We start from the raw sequence: 16653 nt of genomic DNA on the forward strand, positions 1-16653 counted from the left end.
AAACATGTATGTAGATACTTGTAATCAAATTTCGTTATTCCTTCAAAAGCTGAAAAGATCACTATGCAGTACATACCAAATTATTATAACTCAAGTAATTGCAGTGTTGCATAGCCAAAACTTGCCTAAATTTACTCAGCATGACTTGCCAATGTAAAACAACATAAACAAAATTATGAATAACAGCTCTGGAAAATGTACTCCTTTTTGCCAGAAATACAATAGACTAGAATTGGTTAGAAATGCGCTCTCTGATTGGCCTCATTCAAGTTTGCATGAGCCAATCAAAAACATTGTTATTTTTTTAAACCTGAAACTAGATCGTAAATAGAAATACACCCCAGTTTTACGTCATTACCATTAAATAACTCAGTTAAAGGCTTGTCTCAGCTTTTTAGTTGAATTTATTACAGACTTCCAATAGTGTATAGTATTCTCTGTTTAATTCGCTTACTCTGATTGGTCAATAGCAGAGGTCAGTCCAGTTCAAAATGTGTAATCTTACTAGAAGGCGCGAATAGTAAACTCTGTCAAACTTGGTCTATTCGGTCAAGGGTTTATGTGGAGCGGAGTGGATCAGAAACCGTTGACTTGAGAAGATCGAGCGCTAGCAACTACGTTAGTCATTTTTACTAGAATACGCATGTACGACTTCACGGTAGGACATTCTTGGAATACTACTGTTGATACACATGTAAAACTGTACCATATCAATTTTGTTTCATCATCTATATATGATCTGAAGTTTTGCGTTATGTAGAAGCACAAAAATGAACACTAACTTAGGTCTTATGATGCCAAGACTGTAGAGATAAATTACACTGTATTTCTAAAATTATAACAAATAACTAACTTTTGTTTTACTACATGTACCTTCCTGGATCTTTCCGGCAAACTCGGAAAAAACCTCGGATACGTTTTCCGAGCTTGCCGGAAAGACCCGAGAAGATACGATTGCTACAAAACAGTACCATACTGGAATATTTTAAACTAGGTGCTCATTGTTTCTACTGATCTCTTATTTTCACCTCAAAATTGAAATTACAGTAAACTACAGAATGCTTAAAGCACAGTTAATGAGTTAATAAATGATGCAAATCTAAGGAAATACCTAGAAGGCAAACCATGTGACAATAGCATTTGATTTAATTATAATACTTAAGTCGCACTTCAGGCCGTAGGAAACTATTTCAGTTGGGGGGAGGGGGGAACCAAAAACATTCAGTTGCTATCAAGCAAACGATAAGCAAAAAAAAAAAAAAAAAAAAAAAAAAAAAAATCCTTACATGTGATTATTGACTTGGCACAAACATAAAGTAGCTATGTTTTCTATGATATATTGTGTATTGGCAGAATAATTTGGGGGGGGGGGGGGGCCTCCAGAACGTGTACGAAAGTACATAGGTACAGTACATATTGGGAATTAATTGATTGGTTGGCTAGAATAATTCCTTATTGATAACAAATAAAAGAACTGTCGTTTACTGATATTTATTTGAAAATGAAATGAGTACTCGACTATAGCCGTCCAAGGTAATTTTTTATGACTTTACATAGAAATTTAATTATAAAAATTCCCAGAGGAATACTACTGATATAGTACGCTGAAATGATTATTGAAACGCAAGATCCTGTTGGAATGTTAATAAGCAGTAACTGGTCCGGTATATGGTGTTATATTCGGAAAAAGTTGTGTAAGATCAGAAAAGTCAATTTCCAGTATTCCAGAGTTTCTACACTTCACGATCCATCTTTCAATTTCCTGCTCCAAATTATCAGAGTATATCTCATGCGTGCTATGCTTTGATTCCTCCAACTGTTTCATATGCAAGTTTCTCTTGAAAACATGGGACCAAGTAAAGGTCTCAAAATAAAAGATAGAGGAAACCGTGAAGTTTTTGTCCAGTCGATGAGAAATCAGAATATGGCACGGCAGTGCAGTAAGAAGAAAATCAAGCAAGTACAGTGAGGGGAATATAAATACATGTATTGAAGCCTATTTACCTCGAAAAAATCATACTCCCCGAATTTTTCTAAAAATTTTTTTTTTAATTGTTTTTAATTTTTTTATTGTTCAGAATCATACCGTGCCTTATATGCATGATTAAAGCTCTATTATGTTCTTATACCGTAAATGGGAAAAAAAATCCTTTAAAATGGGGGGAGGGGTCAGACCCCTCCCATTTTCCGTGCAGTATCACATACCATACGCTTTTTCTTAAAACACACACACACACACACAATTTTAATGCAGTACTTTCTTTGGATCGAATGATGACTTAGGAGGATCACTGAAACAAAATAGGATTTACATTTATTTTCAAGAGAAAAATGGACTGAAGAGAAACATCTTATTTACAAATAGAATTAGTATTAAATGAACGGTCCCAATCGTTGACAGCCACAAATCCTTTAAGATGGAAAAAGGAGATCCTTTGGTTGGACACCCATCCTCTTCATCCAGTTTTTATTAATAGAATAAATGCTATAACGTTAAGTACATATATCTGCATTTTCAATCATTAAGTATATTAATAATATTAAAAGAATTCCTATCAGTGAATTATACTTATTGATTCTTGTTATTGATTTTATAATATCTTTCACGGTTTCTAGATCTCTTGTCTTGATTCTTCCAAACTTTCAATTTGCTTTATCCGCCTCAGATCCCTCCCTTTGCTGTAGATTTATGAAGATGTCGAAAGCCTGCACTGCTCTATGACGTAACAGTAAAATCTACGTCATTTTTTTTATGTACTTGCAAGATTTGCACACTGAATTTGAGCTTTTTAACTGTGGCAAAACATCTAGGCGGATCCAGAAATTTTCCCAAAAAAATTTGCGTTTTAATGCATAACAAATTAATTTTTCTTGAACACCTTGAAGTATAATTTCACTTGGTAAGTGGAGAATTTCGTGGTCGGTAAATATTGAAATTATTTAAAGAATAAATGTAAAATAATTGACCTCAAAAGATTTTGATAAAAAAGGCGTGTATGACTGCAATCATTATCTACGAAGCAGACAAGTAATATTGTTTTTTGGAGGGGGTAGCCAGAAAAACATATTTGACAACTTAGCAGAAAAATCTTTGACAAGCAAAACAAAAAAAAAAAAAATTGTCCACACTCGAAAAACCAATTTCGGGGGAGGTAGAAAGTCGGGGGGGGGGGGGGGGTAGGTTCCAACTTTTTCAACAAAACCAAATTTTATTAATACATTACCATGGGACGATTTCACTACATCGTGATACTACAACAAAAAAAGGAGGGTCGGCAATGCTATGAACATTTTCAAAAGAAAAAGGCTATTAAGTTTGGTAAAAGTGGGGGAGTGACTGCACCCTACCCCATCCACCCCTCCCCGAAGCTACATGCCTGTAAAGTTAAACTGAACTACAGAAAAATTCCCAACTACCAATTTGAAAGAAAAATCATGCATGTACAACCCCCCTCCCCCCCCCCAAAAAAAAAAACACAACACAACAGCTGTAACAAAATCAAATCAACGAATGAATACAACTTGCTCAACATGATTATACCTGTATAGATCTATTATATAGATATAGATTTTATTGTTCATGTACCTGTAAAATTCAGAAAATACTAAATCTTTGACAAGCAAAACAAAAAAAAAAAATTGTCCACACTCGAAAAACCAATTTCGGGGGAGGTAGAAAGTCGGGGGGGGGGGGGGGGGTTAGGTTCCAACTTTTTCAACAAAACCAAATTTTATTAATACATTACCATGGGACGATTTCACTACATCGTGATACTACAACAAAAAAAGGAGGGTCGGCAATGCTATGAACATTTTCAAAAGAAAAAGGCTATTAAGTTTGGTAAAAGTGGGGGAGTGACTGCACCCTACCCCATCCACCCCTCCCCGAAGCTACATGCCTGTAAAGTTAAACTGAACTACAGAAAAATTCCCAACTACCAATTTGAAAGAAAAATCATGCATGTACACCCCCCCCCCAAAAAAAAAAAAAACACAACACAACAGCTGTAACAAAATCAAATCAACGAATGAATACAACTTGCTCAACATGATTATACCTGTATAGATCTATTATATAGATTTTATTGTTCATGTACCTGTAAAATTCAGAAAATACTAAATATATCGGATTTAAAAAAGTGTGTAATCATATACAACAATATATGTAATTTATGAATCATGCAGGGATGAATTTACTTTCCTCCCCTGATAAGATTTGCGGTTATAGACCTAACTAAATCATAGAATTATAGGACCTAATTCATGATCCGCCGATCAATTTTCACTCTCAGTGCACACAGAGAACATGACGTCACAAACACGGAAGTGACGCGGAGACGCCACCTTCAGGAGTAATGGATGTCGTTTTGTTGGAATTTGTCATGTAAATAACGCTTCACAGTATGGATATATGTCTTACTGTAACTTCCTTATCAGGGAATTTATAAACTGCCGCGACAGCAGTCAGGATTCTGTACGTCTCGATCGTAATCCCTGTGTATTTTCGCGATGAATTCGGTAACTCGCAGTGCCCTACCTGAGGCTTCACTCCGTTTTATTTTTAAGCATACCTTTGATGAATACCGCTTCTACGATGTTTCTAATGATTTAATTTACCGTTTACGGAGAGGAATTACGGATTGCAATTTCATTTTCTGCCAGCGATGGAAGAAAACTTGGATTTTACGTTGGGGGTTAGTTTTTCAGTGAAAAGCTAAGGGGGGTTAGCTTTTCACTGAAAAACTAAGGTGGGTTAGCTTTTCACTGAAAAGCTACCCCCCCCCTTCTACCGGAAGTAAATCTTGGACTTGTATTATGAGATTGAATAACAATAATAAAGTTATACAAATATTAAAAAAAAAAATAAAGATAGATAAAAACATTGATAAAATAGAAAATACAGAACATAATGAAAGTCATATAAACATAATTTTTTTTTCCTTTTAAGTCATAGATGATCACTTACATTTAAATGTCACAAGGCTACCAAATGAAATTTTTTCAAGTAACTAAGGGTATTAGGACACCTTACAATTTATCAACAGGAAAAAGGTGAATTCCAGGGAAAATAATTATTCCGAGATAAAATAATTCCTTGTTAATGAATGTTTTCTTTAAAACTGAGCTAAACACAAATTGAGAAAAGTAATGTCAGGGTCAAAGGAAAGGTCAAGGTAAAAAAAATAGTGATGCAGTTGAATAGATTACATCAGTATGTATCAGCATATAAAGTTTGACACTAATTTAAGAAAACTGAGGTCAAGGTCAAAGGAATGGTCAAGGTAAAAAAATGTTGATGCAGTTGAATAGCTCTCATCAGTATGTATTAACATATGAAGTTTGATAACACTGTATTGAATGGTATCTTTAAAACTGACCTAAACACTAATTTAAGAAAAGTGAGGTCAAGGTCAAAGGAAGGGTCAAGGTAAAAAATATTGATGCAGTTACAAAGCTCTTATCAGTATTTATCAGCATATGAAGTTTGATAAAAATATCTTGAATGATTTCATTAAAACTGAGCTAAACACTAATTTAAGAAAAGTGAGGTCAAGGTCAAAGGAATGGTCAAGGTCAAAAAATGTTAATGCAGTTGAATAGCTTACATCAGTATGTATCAACATATGAAGTTTGATTACACTACCTTGAATGGTATCTTTAAAACTAAGCTAAACACTAATTTAAGAAAAGTGAGGTCAAGGTCAAATGAAAGGTCAAGGTCAAAAAATGTTAATGCAGTTGCATAGCTCTCATCAACATCTATCAGCATATGAAGTTTGATAAAAATATCTTGGATAGTTTCTTTGAAACTGAGCTTTGAACAGAGCTAAACGCAAAGTGTGACGGAAGGACAGACGGAAGGATGGAAGACGGACATGACAAACACTATATGCCCTGGCCATATTCATGGCGGCGCATAAAAACGCTAATATTGCTTCTCGCAAAAAATATATACAATTACAATTTTTTGGGATAAATAGCTTAATTTGTGTCTCGCTTAAAATTACACTTTACACTTGTGTACAATTTTATGTCTACATGATTTTTTTTTTAAAACATTGTCTTCTTGTTAAAACATTCTTCTGGTACATACAGAAATCTAAGCTAATGTTGTATCACTGTCATCCGTGACACAATCTTAATTAATTGATGAAAACGAAGCACAGCTTGAAACAAGTGCCATTTTTATTATCACGTCAAAACTTATAATATTTTAGAACCCGGTCCTTTCCGGAATAACATACAAAGTAACAGTAGAACCACCTATGATATACAATCCGGATTGCCCTCTCGATGACCCAGTATACACAGATACACAACACTAAATATACAATCTGAACAATTAATACAGATATATATAGGGTAATAACATATTGGCAATGCTCAAATATTGTATCAATTTAAATAAGAACCTTTATCAGCATATTTATACAAAACCTTTATTTATATCTACCAAATTACTGGAAAAATAAATATGTACTCTTTATCTTTATGCAAGAGAAGCACTGAGTCTGTGGTATAGACTGCACATTAAAAACCAAATTAGAGCTTCATTTGATGGTGTATTTATTCTCAACATAACTAAAAATCCATTTCAAATAGTCACATCAAATTGTTACTGTATCTGACTTCTAATATCTGTCATAAACTTTGAGTTTATCTACCCCCCCCCCTTTTCTCCCAATCCCCTATGAAAACTGAGCAAATGTCAAATACTGTAAATCACTCTTTATTCATGATGATTTTATTTTCACATAATTATGTGAGACTGCAACAATGTCATTCTCACATATTTGTATTGTAAAGGTTCATATACCACAAAAACCACAGTTTGTGAAAATTTTGTTTCGCTTATAAATCCAAATCGCTATCTCACGAAAATAAGGTGTCGTGAAAATATAGTGATCTACAGTAGCAACAATCGTGTAGGGGTTGTTGACATCCACTGCAATAGATTCACCGTTGATTCAAGTTTTCATTACCTCTCTCTCACCAAACATACAGGTGCATGTAGTATATGCATAAAAATCCTTTTTTGAATTTACCCTTAACTTTTGGCTTTTTTCATAGAAAAAATCTTGAAATAAATCCTATATCTAATACAACAGAGATAATTTAGAGCTGGATCTTTCCAAATGAAGGGTTTGATCATTATTTGTGACTTCAATCTAATAACTGATAGTAATTCATGTTATGGGAGATGAACGTCTATTTCAAAGACACCAGCTATTCTTTATTTGGACATCTTCACATCTAACTTTAAGAAAGAACTGAACCTGCATATGAATAAGAGTCTACATCAGTACTTACTAAGTACCCTCGACTAGAAGCACTTTTTGCCTTGGCCATTTGTCGCCCCCCTCTGTTGTAGTTTGCACTCCTTTTGGAGCTATACGGAGAGACTGATTGGGTAGTCCTACAAATGAATTTAAATCAGTGTTAATATCACATCCAAACAAAACTCTGATATTTAACCTCTTTTAATACCATGTTCAAACACAGCACACAACTCTTCAAACAAGCCTATTTACAACAATAAATAGTTCTTTTTTTGACTATGAATGTACTTCATGTGGTAACTCAAGCTAAATTAATCAAAAGTTCTAGTAACTCAAGCTTTATTAATTCAGAACTACCTGTAATTGAAAAAAATATCCTGTTTAATAATCGTTGTATAAATCATTCTAAAATGAATAAATTCCAACAACAAAAAACATTAATGGTACACATTGTAAAGTAAATGAATATTAAACATACAAATTCTTTTTGCACTTACATGCTTAAATGTACCGGTACATCCATAGTTGTAATAAGAAAATCTAAAACTACTTGTCACCAGCACCCAAATACTGGGATCTTAATAGGTTTGTTTTAGCCTGGCATACACATTATATGTGCTTATATTGATATATTTCATTATTAGAAAGAAATATCAATATCTCCATGAATGTTTGCCTCCGACATTCAATTCCTATAGTTCATAATGCAGCAAGGGTATTATGCTATTGTGAAATTAAATACACAAGCTTATACACAACAGAACTTATTTAAATTGTCTGTCTATTTAACTGTACTTCTGGCAGGTAATGTACACAGCTAGGGGACGTCTGTCAGGCATTCACAGTGGGATGACTGATCCCGACACGTGTTAAAGTTTTAAAAGTATTGAATCACTTCCAAGTCTGGCCTGATACAATCAGTTCCTTCCATCGGACTGCTTATTGATGTTTACCAACAAATACATTCCATAGAATTGAAAATAACCAATTTATTGCACTGTTTAAACTATGCATACTGTCAAAGGGTATATACTTATCTCCAGTTTTATTGAATGCTTCCTTGGTCAAGATTAAGATATTCACTGGCTGGTAAACTTTCCTTTCTTCTGTATCTGACATCAATTGATCACAGACATTGAAATTGGACATGCATTTAAATATTTTGCAAGTATCTGTGCTGCACATATATGCATAGGGCTGACCACAATTAATTTGTAATTTCGAACATGTAACCTACAGGGTTGTATTACAGTTCTCAGACACAAGGTATTCTCCTATCTTCATTAGTGTACATTATTTGACACTGAAAAATAACATGCCATACCCCCACCACCACCCCAACACACACAAATTTCAAATTTAAAATGTCTAATAGAGCTTTGGTTGAATTAAAAAAAAGGAAAATTCAGCAAAATCTTTCTCTTTCTCTGTATGATAAACACGCACACACATACACACACAAAATTGAGAGGCCCATGGGCCACATTGCTAACCTAGGTAAAGTTCCTCTCCCTACTAAATAAACTTTTAGATATCATATAACTAGAGTGTGCAAGGAACATTTAACACCTGCAGATTTCTCCATATATGACATTTTATAATTAGGGTAAGAGGATTAAATCTAAAAATTACAACCTTTTAGATTTTACTGCATAAATGACTTTTTAACAAGAGGCAAATCTAGCAATCAATCTGTCCTAAATAAAAATAGTACTAACACAATTTTAACTATAGGTAAATTTATTGGCATTTCATAATGCCAAAAAAAGATGACAATTACTCTAATCAATTGAATGAATTGTTAGTAATGTTCAATTTTAGCAATCTTACAACTCTTCCTAATAATTTACAATGAGCACATTATCATATGCATAAATATTTATTTTGTGATGTGTGAAGCTTCATTCCATGTAATTTAATAGAAATTATGTTACTTAATTTTAAAATCAATTTTTTGTAAACACAGAGCACACTTAACAACATTGTAAGGTCAAAAACATAACACCATGAGTTTCTCAAAAATACTCTCATTATATAATACATTCCACATAGTCTGGCCCAGTACCCACTCAGTAAAATCTTTTCTCTATCACTTGAAAATTATTTTGCTACAGTTGTTCCAGTAGCATAATTTCTTTTGTCAATGTTATAATGAAAAAGGGTGACGATAATGAACAGTGATTGATTTCATAAAAACTACAAACAATACAAATATGTGAACAGGGCATAAACATGGACCCATGGAAATTCCAGAGGTGGGATCAGGTGCCTAGGAGGAGTAAGCATCCCTTGTTGACTGGTTACACTTGCCGTGGGTCTTATGTATTGATCAAGTAGATGGAAATTCCATAATCAAATTTAGTACAAAAAAAAAAAAAAGACTCAACAATTGGTGTGAAACAATTCAGCCAAAATACAACCCAGTGATAGGTTATATTTCCTAATAAGATTATTGTAACAACCATAGAATTTACAGAATGATGACATTAAATGAGGTTGTTGAAATCCCTGCAACATCAACTTATGTGTGAGTAGCCTGCCTCAGTTTAAAAAATTGATTGTACTCAGAGCATGATCTTGAGTAGTGAATAAGTTGGGAAACATAAACACCATTATGCACGTGATAGCGAAATGTTACTACATAAGTAAGGAAAGTTGACGATGGAAAAGCTGAAGTCATCTAGTTTGTCATAAAATTTAGTTGTTAGTTGGTCTTTGTCGCCTATAGTCATTTTTTAATGCATAACTGTGCTTTCACAAAATAAGTAATTGTGAAGTGCTTCTCTCTTCCCTTGATGTTACTAACTCTTTAAAGTTTCTGATCAGATTTTTAAAGATAATCTGTTTCCTCACAGATCATCTATTTCTGATACAGAGTCTTTATCATTCAAATACCGCCTGTCCCCTTTACACACACATACAGGACTTGCTTCTGACAAATTTCCTGCTTCCTTCAGCATTTTCAGAGTTTATTCTGGAGTTTTCCAAATGTACACAAAATGGTATCATTAGTTTCTGCTCTGTGACATTCTATGACATCATCTTTTTTGCCTCTTTTCAATGGGGACTGCTTATCTTCTGATATTGATTTCTTTTCAATGACGCAAAATATTAAGTCATAATTTGGAAAACGAAACAATGCAACAATTCTTAATTTGAACATCTAGCCCAGGATTATTTTTTGTTTTTGCAACTTAGATGCACCCTGGAGGTTAATGAACCCTGAACCCAGGGCCATGAATTCCACAATTTTGGTAAAGGCCTTATTGCTTATTGTAAATCATGCCAACAGTTGGCTTTATGATGTTCAGGAGTTATTTAAACGGTTTAAAGATTGCATTAAATTTTATGGTTTTAGCTCTATTTCTCTGACAACAGATAGGCTGGGGCCATGGACTAGCTTCACATTTTTTTTATTCCCCATGACCCTAAGATGCTATATACTCAACTGGATGAAATTGCTTCAGCTGCTCCTGAAACAAAGCTGAAATTTTTCACAACATTTTATGACTGACATAATATTGTACAATGCAGAACAAATGCACACAATGACGGACAAAAACAAATAGCATAAGATCCTCTTAGTGACTCCTGAAGGTGTTCTAACATAAGGCCCATAGGCCACATCACTCACCTGAGTCAATATGGCCCTGCTGTTCTTCATCAGCATCTACATCAATGCTTTGATGTTCTTGAGAATATTTTTTAAAGATTTTTTTCAATATCATGTATTTATTCCTATGTAAAACTTTGATAATCCATTGTGGCCCCACCCTTCCCCCGGGGGTCATGATTTTAACAAATTGATTCTACACTGCCTAAGAATGCTTTCATATCGATAGGTCTAATTGTGGCTTTGTTGTTGTTGAGAAGAAGATTTTCAGAAACAAATTTCCTATATATTCCTATGTAAAACTTTGATCCCCCATTGTAGCCCCAACCTACCCCTGGGGGTCATGTTTTGAACAAATTTGATTCTACACTATCTGAGGATGCTTTCATATCAGTATGACTAATTGTAGCTTTGTTGTTCTTGAGAAGAAAATTTTTAGTTTTTTCCTACACTTTTCTATGTAAAACTTTGATAATCCATTGTGGCCCCATCCTACCCCAGGGGTCATAATTTGAACAAACTTGAATCTACACTATCTGAGGATGCTTCCATATCAATATGACTAATCATGGCTTTGTTGTTATTGAGAAGATTTTTAAAAGTTTTTTCCTATTCATACCCATGTGAAACTTTGATCCCCCAATGTGACCAACCTTCCCCCATGGGTCATGATTTGAATAAATTTGAATTACACTATGTAATGAAAGTTTCATATAAGTTTCAACTTTTCTGGCCCAATCAGGTTCTTGAGAAGATTTTTAAAAGATGACTCCATTTTTCACCAATTCTTAATTATCTCCCCTTTAAAGAGGGCGTGGCCCTTCCTTTGAACAAATTTGAATCCCCTTCACCAAAGGATGCTTTGTGGCAAGTTTAGTCAAAATTGGCCCAGTGGTTCTTGAGATGAAGTTGAAAATGTGAAAAGTTTCCAGACGGACAGACAGATGGATGCCAGACAAAATGTGATCAGAAAAGCTCACTTGAGCTTTCAGCTCAGGTGAGCTAAAAATTTAAATAGAAAGTTCTATAAAGTCTAATAGTCTACCAAGTAAAACCAAGTTCTATTGAAATCATATCAAAATAGCAGGAGCAGAATTTAAAAAGAATTTTAACAGTTATACAGTTTTACAATTGTCTATTTTAAGAAATTTTTAGATATCACATTATTTGTTTTGATCCCCCCCCCCCCAAACAAAAAAAAACTAGTAATATATTCAGGGGACATGAAAGCACAACATAATGGTACGTTTGTGAGTGGTGACATGAAAGACAAGAAATGAACATTGTTTTAATATTCATTTGGAGCAATTAGTCATAAAATATAATGAAAAAAGGAAAACGTCCATGTTTTTTTTTTATTTTATTTTACATTTGACCCTGTTATTTCTACTCTTTAGTACAGACAGTTGTTGCCTTTTGTTGTAATGGTATGTAGCACTTGATTTATCTTACTGATAGGCCAATTGATGTCTCATTTCTCGATTTGCAGCACAAACATAATCTACGTACATGTCATATGATATTGTTGTCTTCACAGTATATTTTTTAAAGTTTTTCAAAGTGAATAAAACTTGGAATGAACAAGTTCATTTAAACTTTAAATGTTTATAAATAATGCATATTAAGATAATACTGAAGTAAACAAATAAATGGGGAAAAAAACTGTGCCAGGATCAAAAGGAAGGTTGAGATCAAAATTCTGACAAAGTTGAATTGCTCTAGCCAATATGTATAAGTGTGTGAATTCAGTTTGACACAAAGCCTTGAAGAGTTTCTTTGAGAGCATTAGCTAAATGTAAGTGGGACAATATACCAACAAACAGAATGAAGGTGGATGGCAGATACACTTGACAATTACGCCCCAGCCATAAAGGGCATAAAAAAATATACAAATCTGTATTTTGATGTAGTTTACTTGTGTACTTTTTAGTGAAATCAAAACAAAAACTATAGGGGCATTCTGAAAGAATATAATAGATGAAATAGGAATAACAAAATATGAGACTTCATTACATTTTCAACAGTGAAATACTGTGATTTATTCAGTGAATAAAAGTGATATTCTCTCACAGTGTGAAAGGATACCAAAGTGATATTCCCTCACAGTGTGAAAGGATATCAAAGTAATTAAAAAATAATTTCTGGCCTGTCATAAGATATAGTAACTAAACCGTCTTGATAGAGACTAAAACTGCCAATTTCTTCCCAAACATGTTGCTAAAATCCATGTTAAGAATGTTTTCAATCTCACAATTGCAGCCACGACGTCTCAACCGCCCAACTATGACGTCACAGCCTATGACACTTGTTACCAAACCAGCTTCTTGGTGTAAGTGAAAGAATTGATTGAAATATCTAATGTATCCATTCATAAAATTCTGGATCCCAAAAATACACATTGTAACCCAGATTTAATTGACACATGTTTAATTGTCAATTTCAATTGGTGGTCTCAATTGAAGATGCTGAATGGACAATATAATCTTGCATAAACTAAGACTCTTTCAACTATCTAGCACAATGTATAATATATACATGATTGTATAGCACTTACCTATATGTTGGTGGGTCATAAGAATTTTCATTGTAATAATCTGGCTTCTCTAAATGAGACAGCTAGAAATAAAAAAAATTAGTATTATTGAATATTTAACAAACCTCAATAATGTGTAACATTAGATGTTCAAAAACATGGTGTTAAATTAAAGATTTAAATTTGTTTTATTAGACTAAAATATGCCTATTAACTACCTGGTGGCTTTTTTTTTTTTTTTGGTTTGTTTGTTTTTTGTTTGTTTGTTTGTTTGGTTTTTTTTTGGGAAGCTGTTAGTTTTAATTCTCTCCAAACAGTCTTAATATTACCCTGAACCAAAACAGTGAATACTACATCACTTTCACCAAAGCATAAAACCTTGAAGCTACCCACTGTCAATGCCCATGTTGTATTAATATGGAATAGCTGTATAAAATAAGCTATTTTCCCAATTACCGTAAGCTAAGTGTATACCATTTTACCATTTCAATATCAAGAATTTATGCTGCTATTGCTTTAGTTCAAGTAGTTCTAAGCACTGAAGGATCACATTATAGTACATGTATTTCGTTTAAGTTCTCTTCCTGTCATGTTGCATTCACTTACAAGAATACTACATGAAGTATACTGACTGCAATTGTCAGTTCAAGATCGTAGCAGCTATACAACCGCTACAATCTTGAACGCAGCCATGATGTACGTTCTTCTGAATCAAATAATTCAATCAAGGGTTGAGCCTTGTTAACATTTTTTTTTAATGGAATGCACAATTAAATGCATTATACCTTACTAATTATATCATATAGCATATACATATATACATCAGTATACTGGGTAGATTGGTAAAATATGATTTCATCATCAGTATATGTATATCAACTATCTATATGAAAAGATATATCATTCTATGAAAGCAAGAAATATGTACCATCACAAATACCATACAGCTAGAAACTAAAGCTCAAGGATTTGCTCTTACCAAATAAAGTTGTTCACTGAGAATAAGGTCTGATGGAGAATATGGATATTTCCATCCTACAACCTGCAGAATACCCCTTTTAAATTTTTTCCCTCCAAATTTGAATTGGATTGATCATTTATTAATAAATATTTTTTTTTTCAAAAAAACTTAATACATACATATAACTCAAAGAATGTCACAAAAAATTCTTATCCCTAAACACAACAGATTTCCAAAAATTATACTTAAAAGTTCTTACCCCTTCAGAATAGGGACGTGACATACGCATTGGTTGGCCACTGTAGACATGATTTGTAACACGGGTTGGAACTCCTCGTGGACTAAGGATGAACATTTTCTGCTTCATGCTGCTAAGTGGAGTGGTAATGGGCATGCCATTCTTGTCAACGAGTCGTAGAGAATCCAAGCCAGGATGAACTACTTTGCGAAATATTCTGTTGGTGGCCTGGAAATCTGGTCAAAACAGTTATATAAGCAAGCTATATATTTTCACAATAACCTCATAACACTTTGAAAATTATTTCTTTCAAAAAATCTCTACTGAATGCTAAAATATACAAAGATATATATACAAACCACTACATTAACTTTAACAACTGCAAAACAAAGCAAAATATTAAAAATATATGTCAAATATATAATATTGGATATTGAAATGGAAACAAAATCAATTTTGGACTACTGTACAATATAATAACTTTTCTAACAGGGTTATCCCTAAGACCCAGAGACCAGGGATTTTTCCTGCCTATAAAGATGTAATCCCCCAGTTATCTTGGTATTCCTCCTAAACTCCCCATTAGGGGAGGAACCCCAGATCCCTTCTACTTTTTAAATGTCCCCTTCTATTTCAATTCTTAGGGACAACCCTGTCTAACTAAAAATCCAAAGAGGTTTAAGCTCACAATTACTGTCGAATCATGAAATAAAAGAATTTTATTCCAGTTGTGGACCAGCCCAGAGGGTAATTACAGTAAAGACAGTTTAGATAGAGTGAAGTTTCAAAAGCATTTTTCACATTCAACTAATGAAGATCAAGCCAGGCCAGTAGGAAGCAATTTCAGTTTGGGGGGTATATAACCAAACATTTCTTGTGGGCACTACCATGCAAAAAAGTTAACATAGTTATTGAGAGGACACATTGTTAAAGGAGCTTTGTTTTCCATTATATAATATACATATATCAGCAAAATTATTGGGGGATGCCCCCCACCCCCATTTCTCCAGCCATGTAAGCAACATGATATAATAGATTTAGCAGATCTATAGGTAATTGTGAGAACAAGTGCATATAGTTTGCTAATATGGTGTATACACAATTTTTTTGACAATATCAATACATGCACTAATAATGAAATGAGATAACTAAAAATTTTGCTGCTGCAATTTTATACAATGATTGGGGGAGATTAGCATGTAAACTTATGTGTCAATTTCTATTATCTTGCAATGTACACAAAACAGGATTTAAGTTTAATCTTTCAGACAACAGTGTCACTTTAAATCAATTTTTGTTCTAGACATTCAACAAAAGTTAAAAGCATTAATCAATACCACTACATTAAGCTTCTGGTACGGTTAACGAAATGTTCATTCTACATTTTATGGATTCCAAGCTTATAATTAAAATATTCAACAAAAAACTTAAACATGTGGCTTTTTTTCATTTATGGCACTTCAATGCGACACCATTTATTGAACAGGTTGGCATGCGACAATAAATCACTCTTAGACTGTATTATCAATCCGATTTAAAATACGATATATAAGTTATTTTAAAGATACATATCGTCTGCTATCTGCAATTTAATCGTTTCTAACTCACCACTACTTCTCTGTGAATCCATCATTTTCCAATCAATTATTGTACATAAAACGACATTTTTGGCGAACAGCCACTCGCTAACACAATTTACAACAGGGTCATGTAATGTCAAGCATAGCTTTCACTTCTCAGCTATGTAACACTTCTGATTTTTAGCGACTCGCGCCATTTGTATACCTGTGACGTCACGGTTACTATGAAGAGAGTTCCACGGACCGTTCATTGTATCGGGAAAGTGAAAGTAAACCGGAGGGAGGGTTTATTGTATTGTAGTACAGCAAAAGGGAAACGTTAACTTATAACAAAACAATAAGAAAAGTGTCGTTTTTTAATCTTTCCGTGTATATTCTTTTATGGAAGATTTTACCAAAAAGATGATTTTGTTTAAACCCATCCTCCAATTCCAAAAAGGATCATGGG

General features: G+C 33.5%; 1 protein-coding gene across 3 annotated transcripts in view; it reads right to left on the bottom strand.

The window, feature by feature from the left end:
• The window catches only part of LOC133197659 (uncharacterized), a 29621-nt gene extending 13210 nt beyond the window's left edge, over window positions 1-16411 (bottom strand). The window contains exons 1-5 of one of the 3 annotated variants that reach the window (XM_061333784.1): window positions 16234-16411; window positions 14647-14861; window positions 14406-14468; window positions 13448-13509; window positions 7312-7417 (exon numbers count right to left, since the gene is read on the bottom strand). In XM_061333784.1, coding sequence (XP_061189768.1) covers window positions 7312-7417; window positions 13448-13509; window positions 14406-14468; window positions 14647-14861; window positions 16234-16258 — 471 coding nt within the window. In that variant the 5' untranslated portion in view covers window positions 16259-16411. Of the gene's footprint in view, window positions 1-7311; window positions 7418-7777; window positions 8281-13447; window positions 13510-14405; window positions 14469-14646; window positions 14862-16233 lie in introns of those variants that run through there. The other 2 variants (XM_061333785.1, XM_061333786.1) reach the window with 2 other exon arrangements.
• Between the last annotated feature and the right edge of the window lie 242 nt (window positions 16412-16653).

The sequence above is a fragment of the Saccostrea echinata genome, unplaced genomic scaffold (genome assembly GCF_033153115.1).
Source record: "Saccostrea echinata isolate AGI-Se365-2 ecotype Australia unplaced genomic scaffold, CSIRO_AGI_Sech_v1 ptg000030l, whole genome shotgun sequence".
Taxonomy (NCBI): domain Eukaryota; kingdom Metazoa; phylum Mollusca; class Bivalvia; order Ostreida; family Ostreidae; genus Saccostrea; species Saccostrea echinata.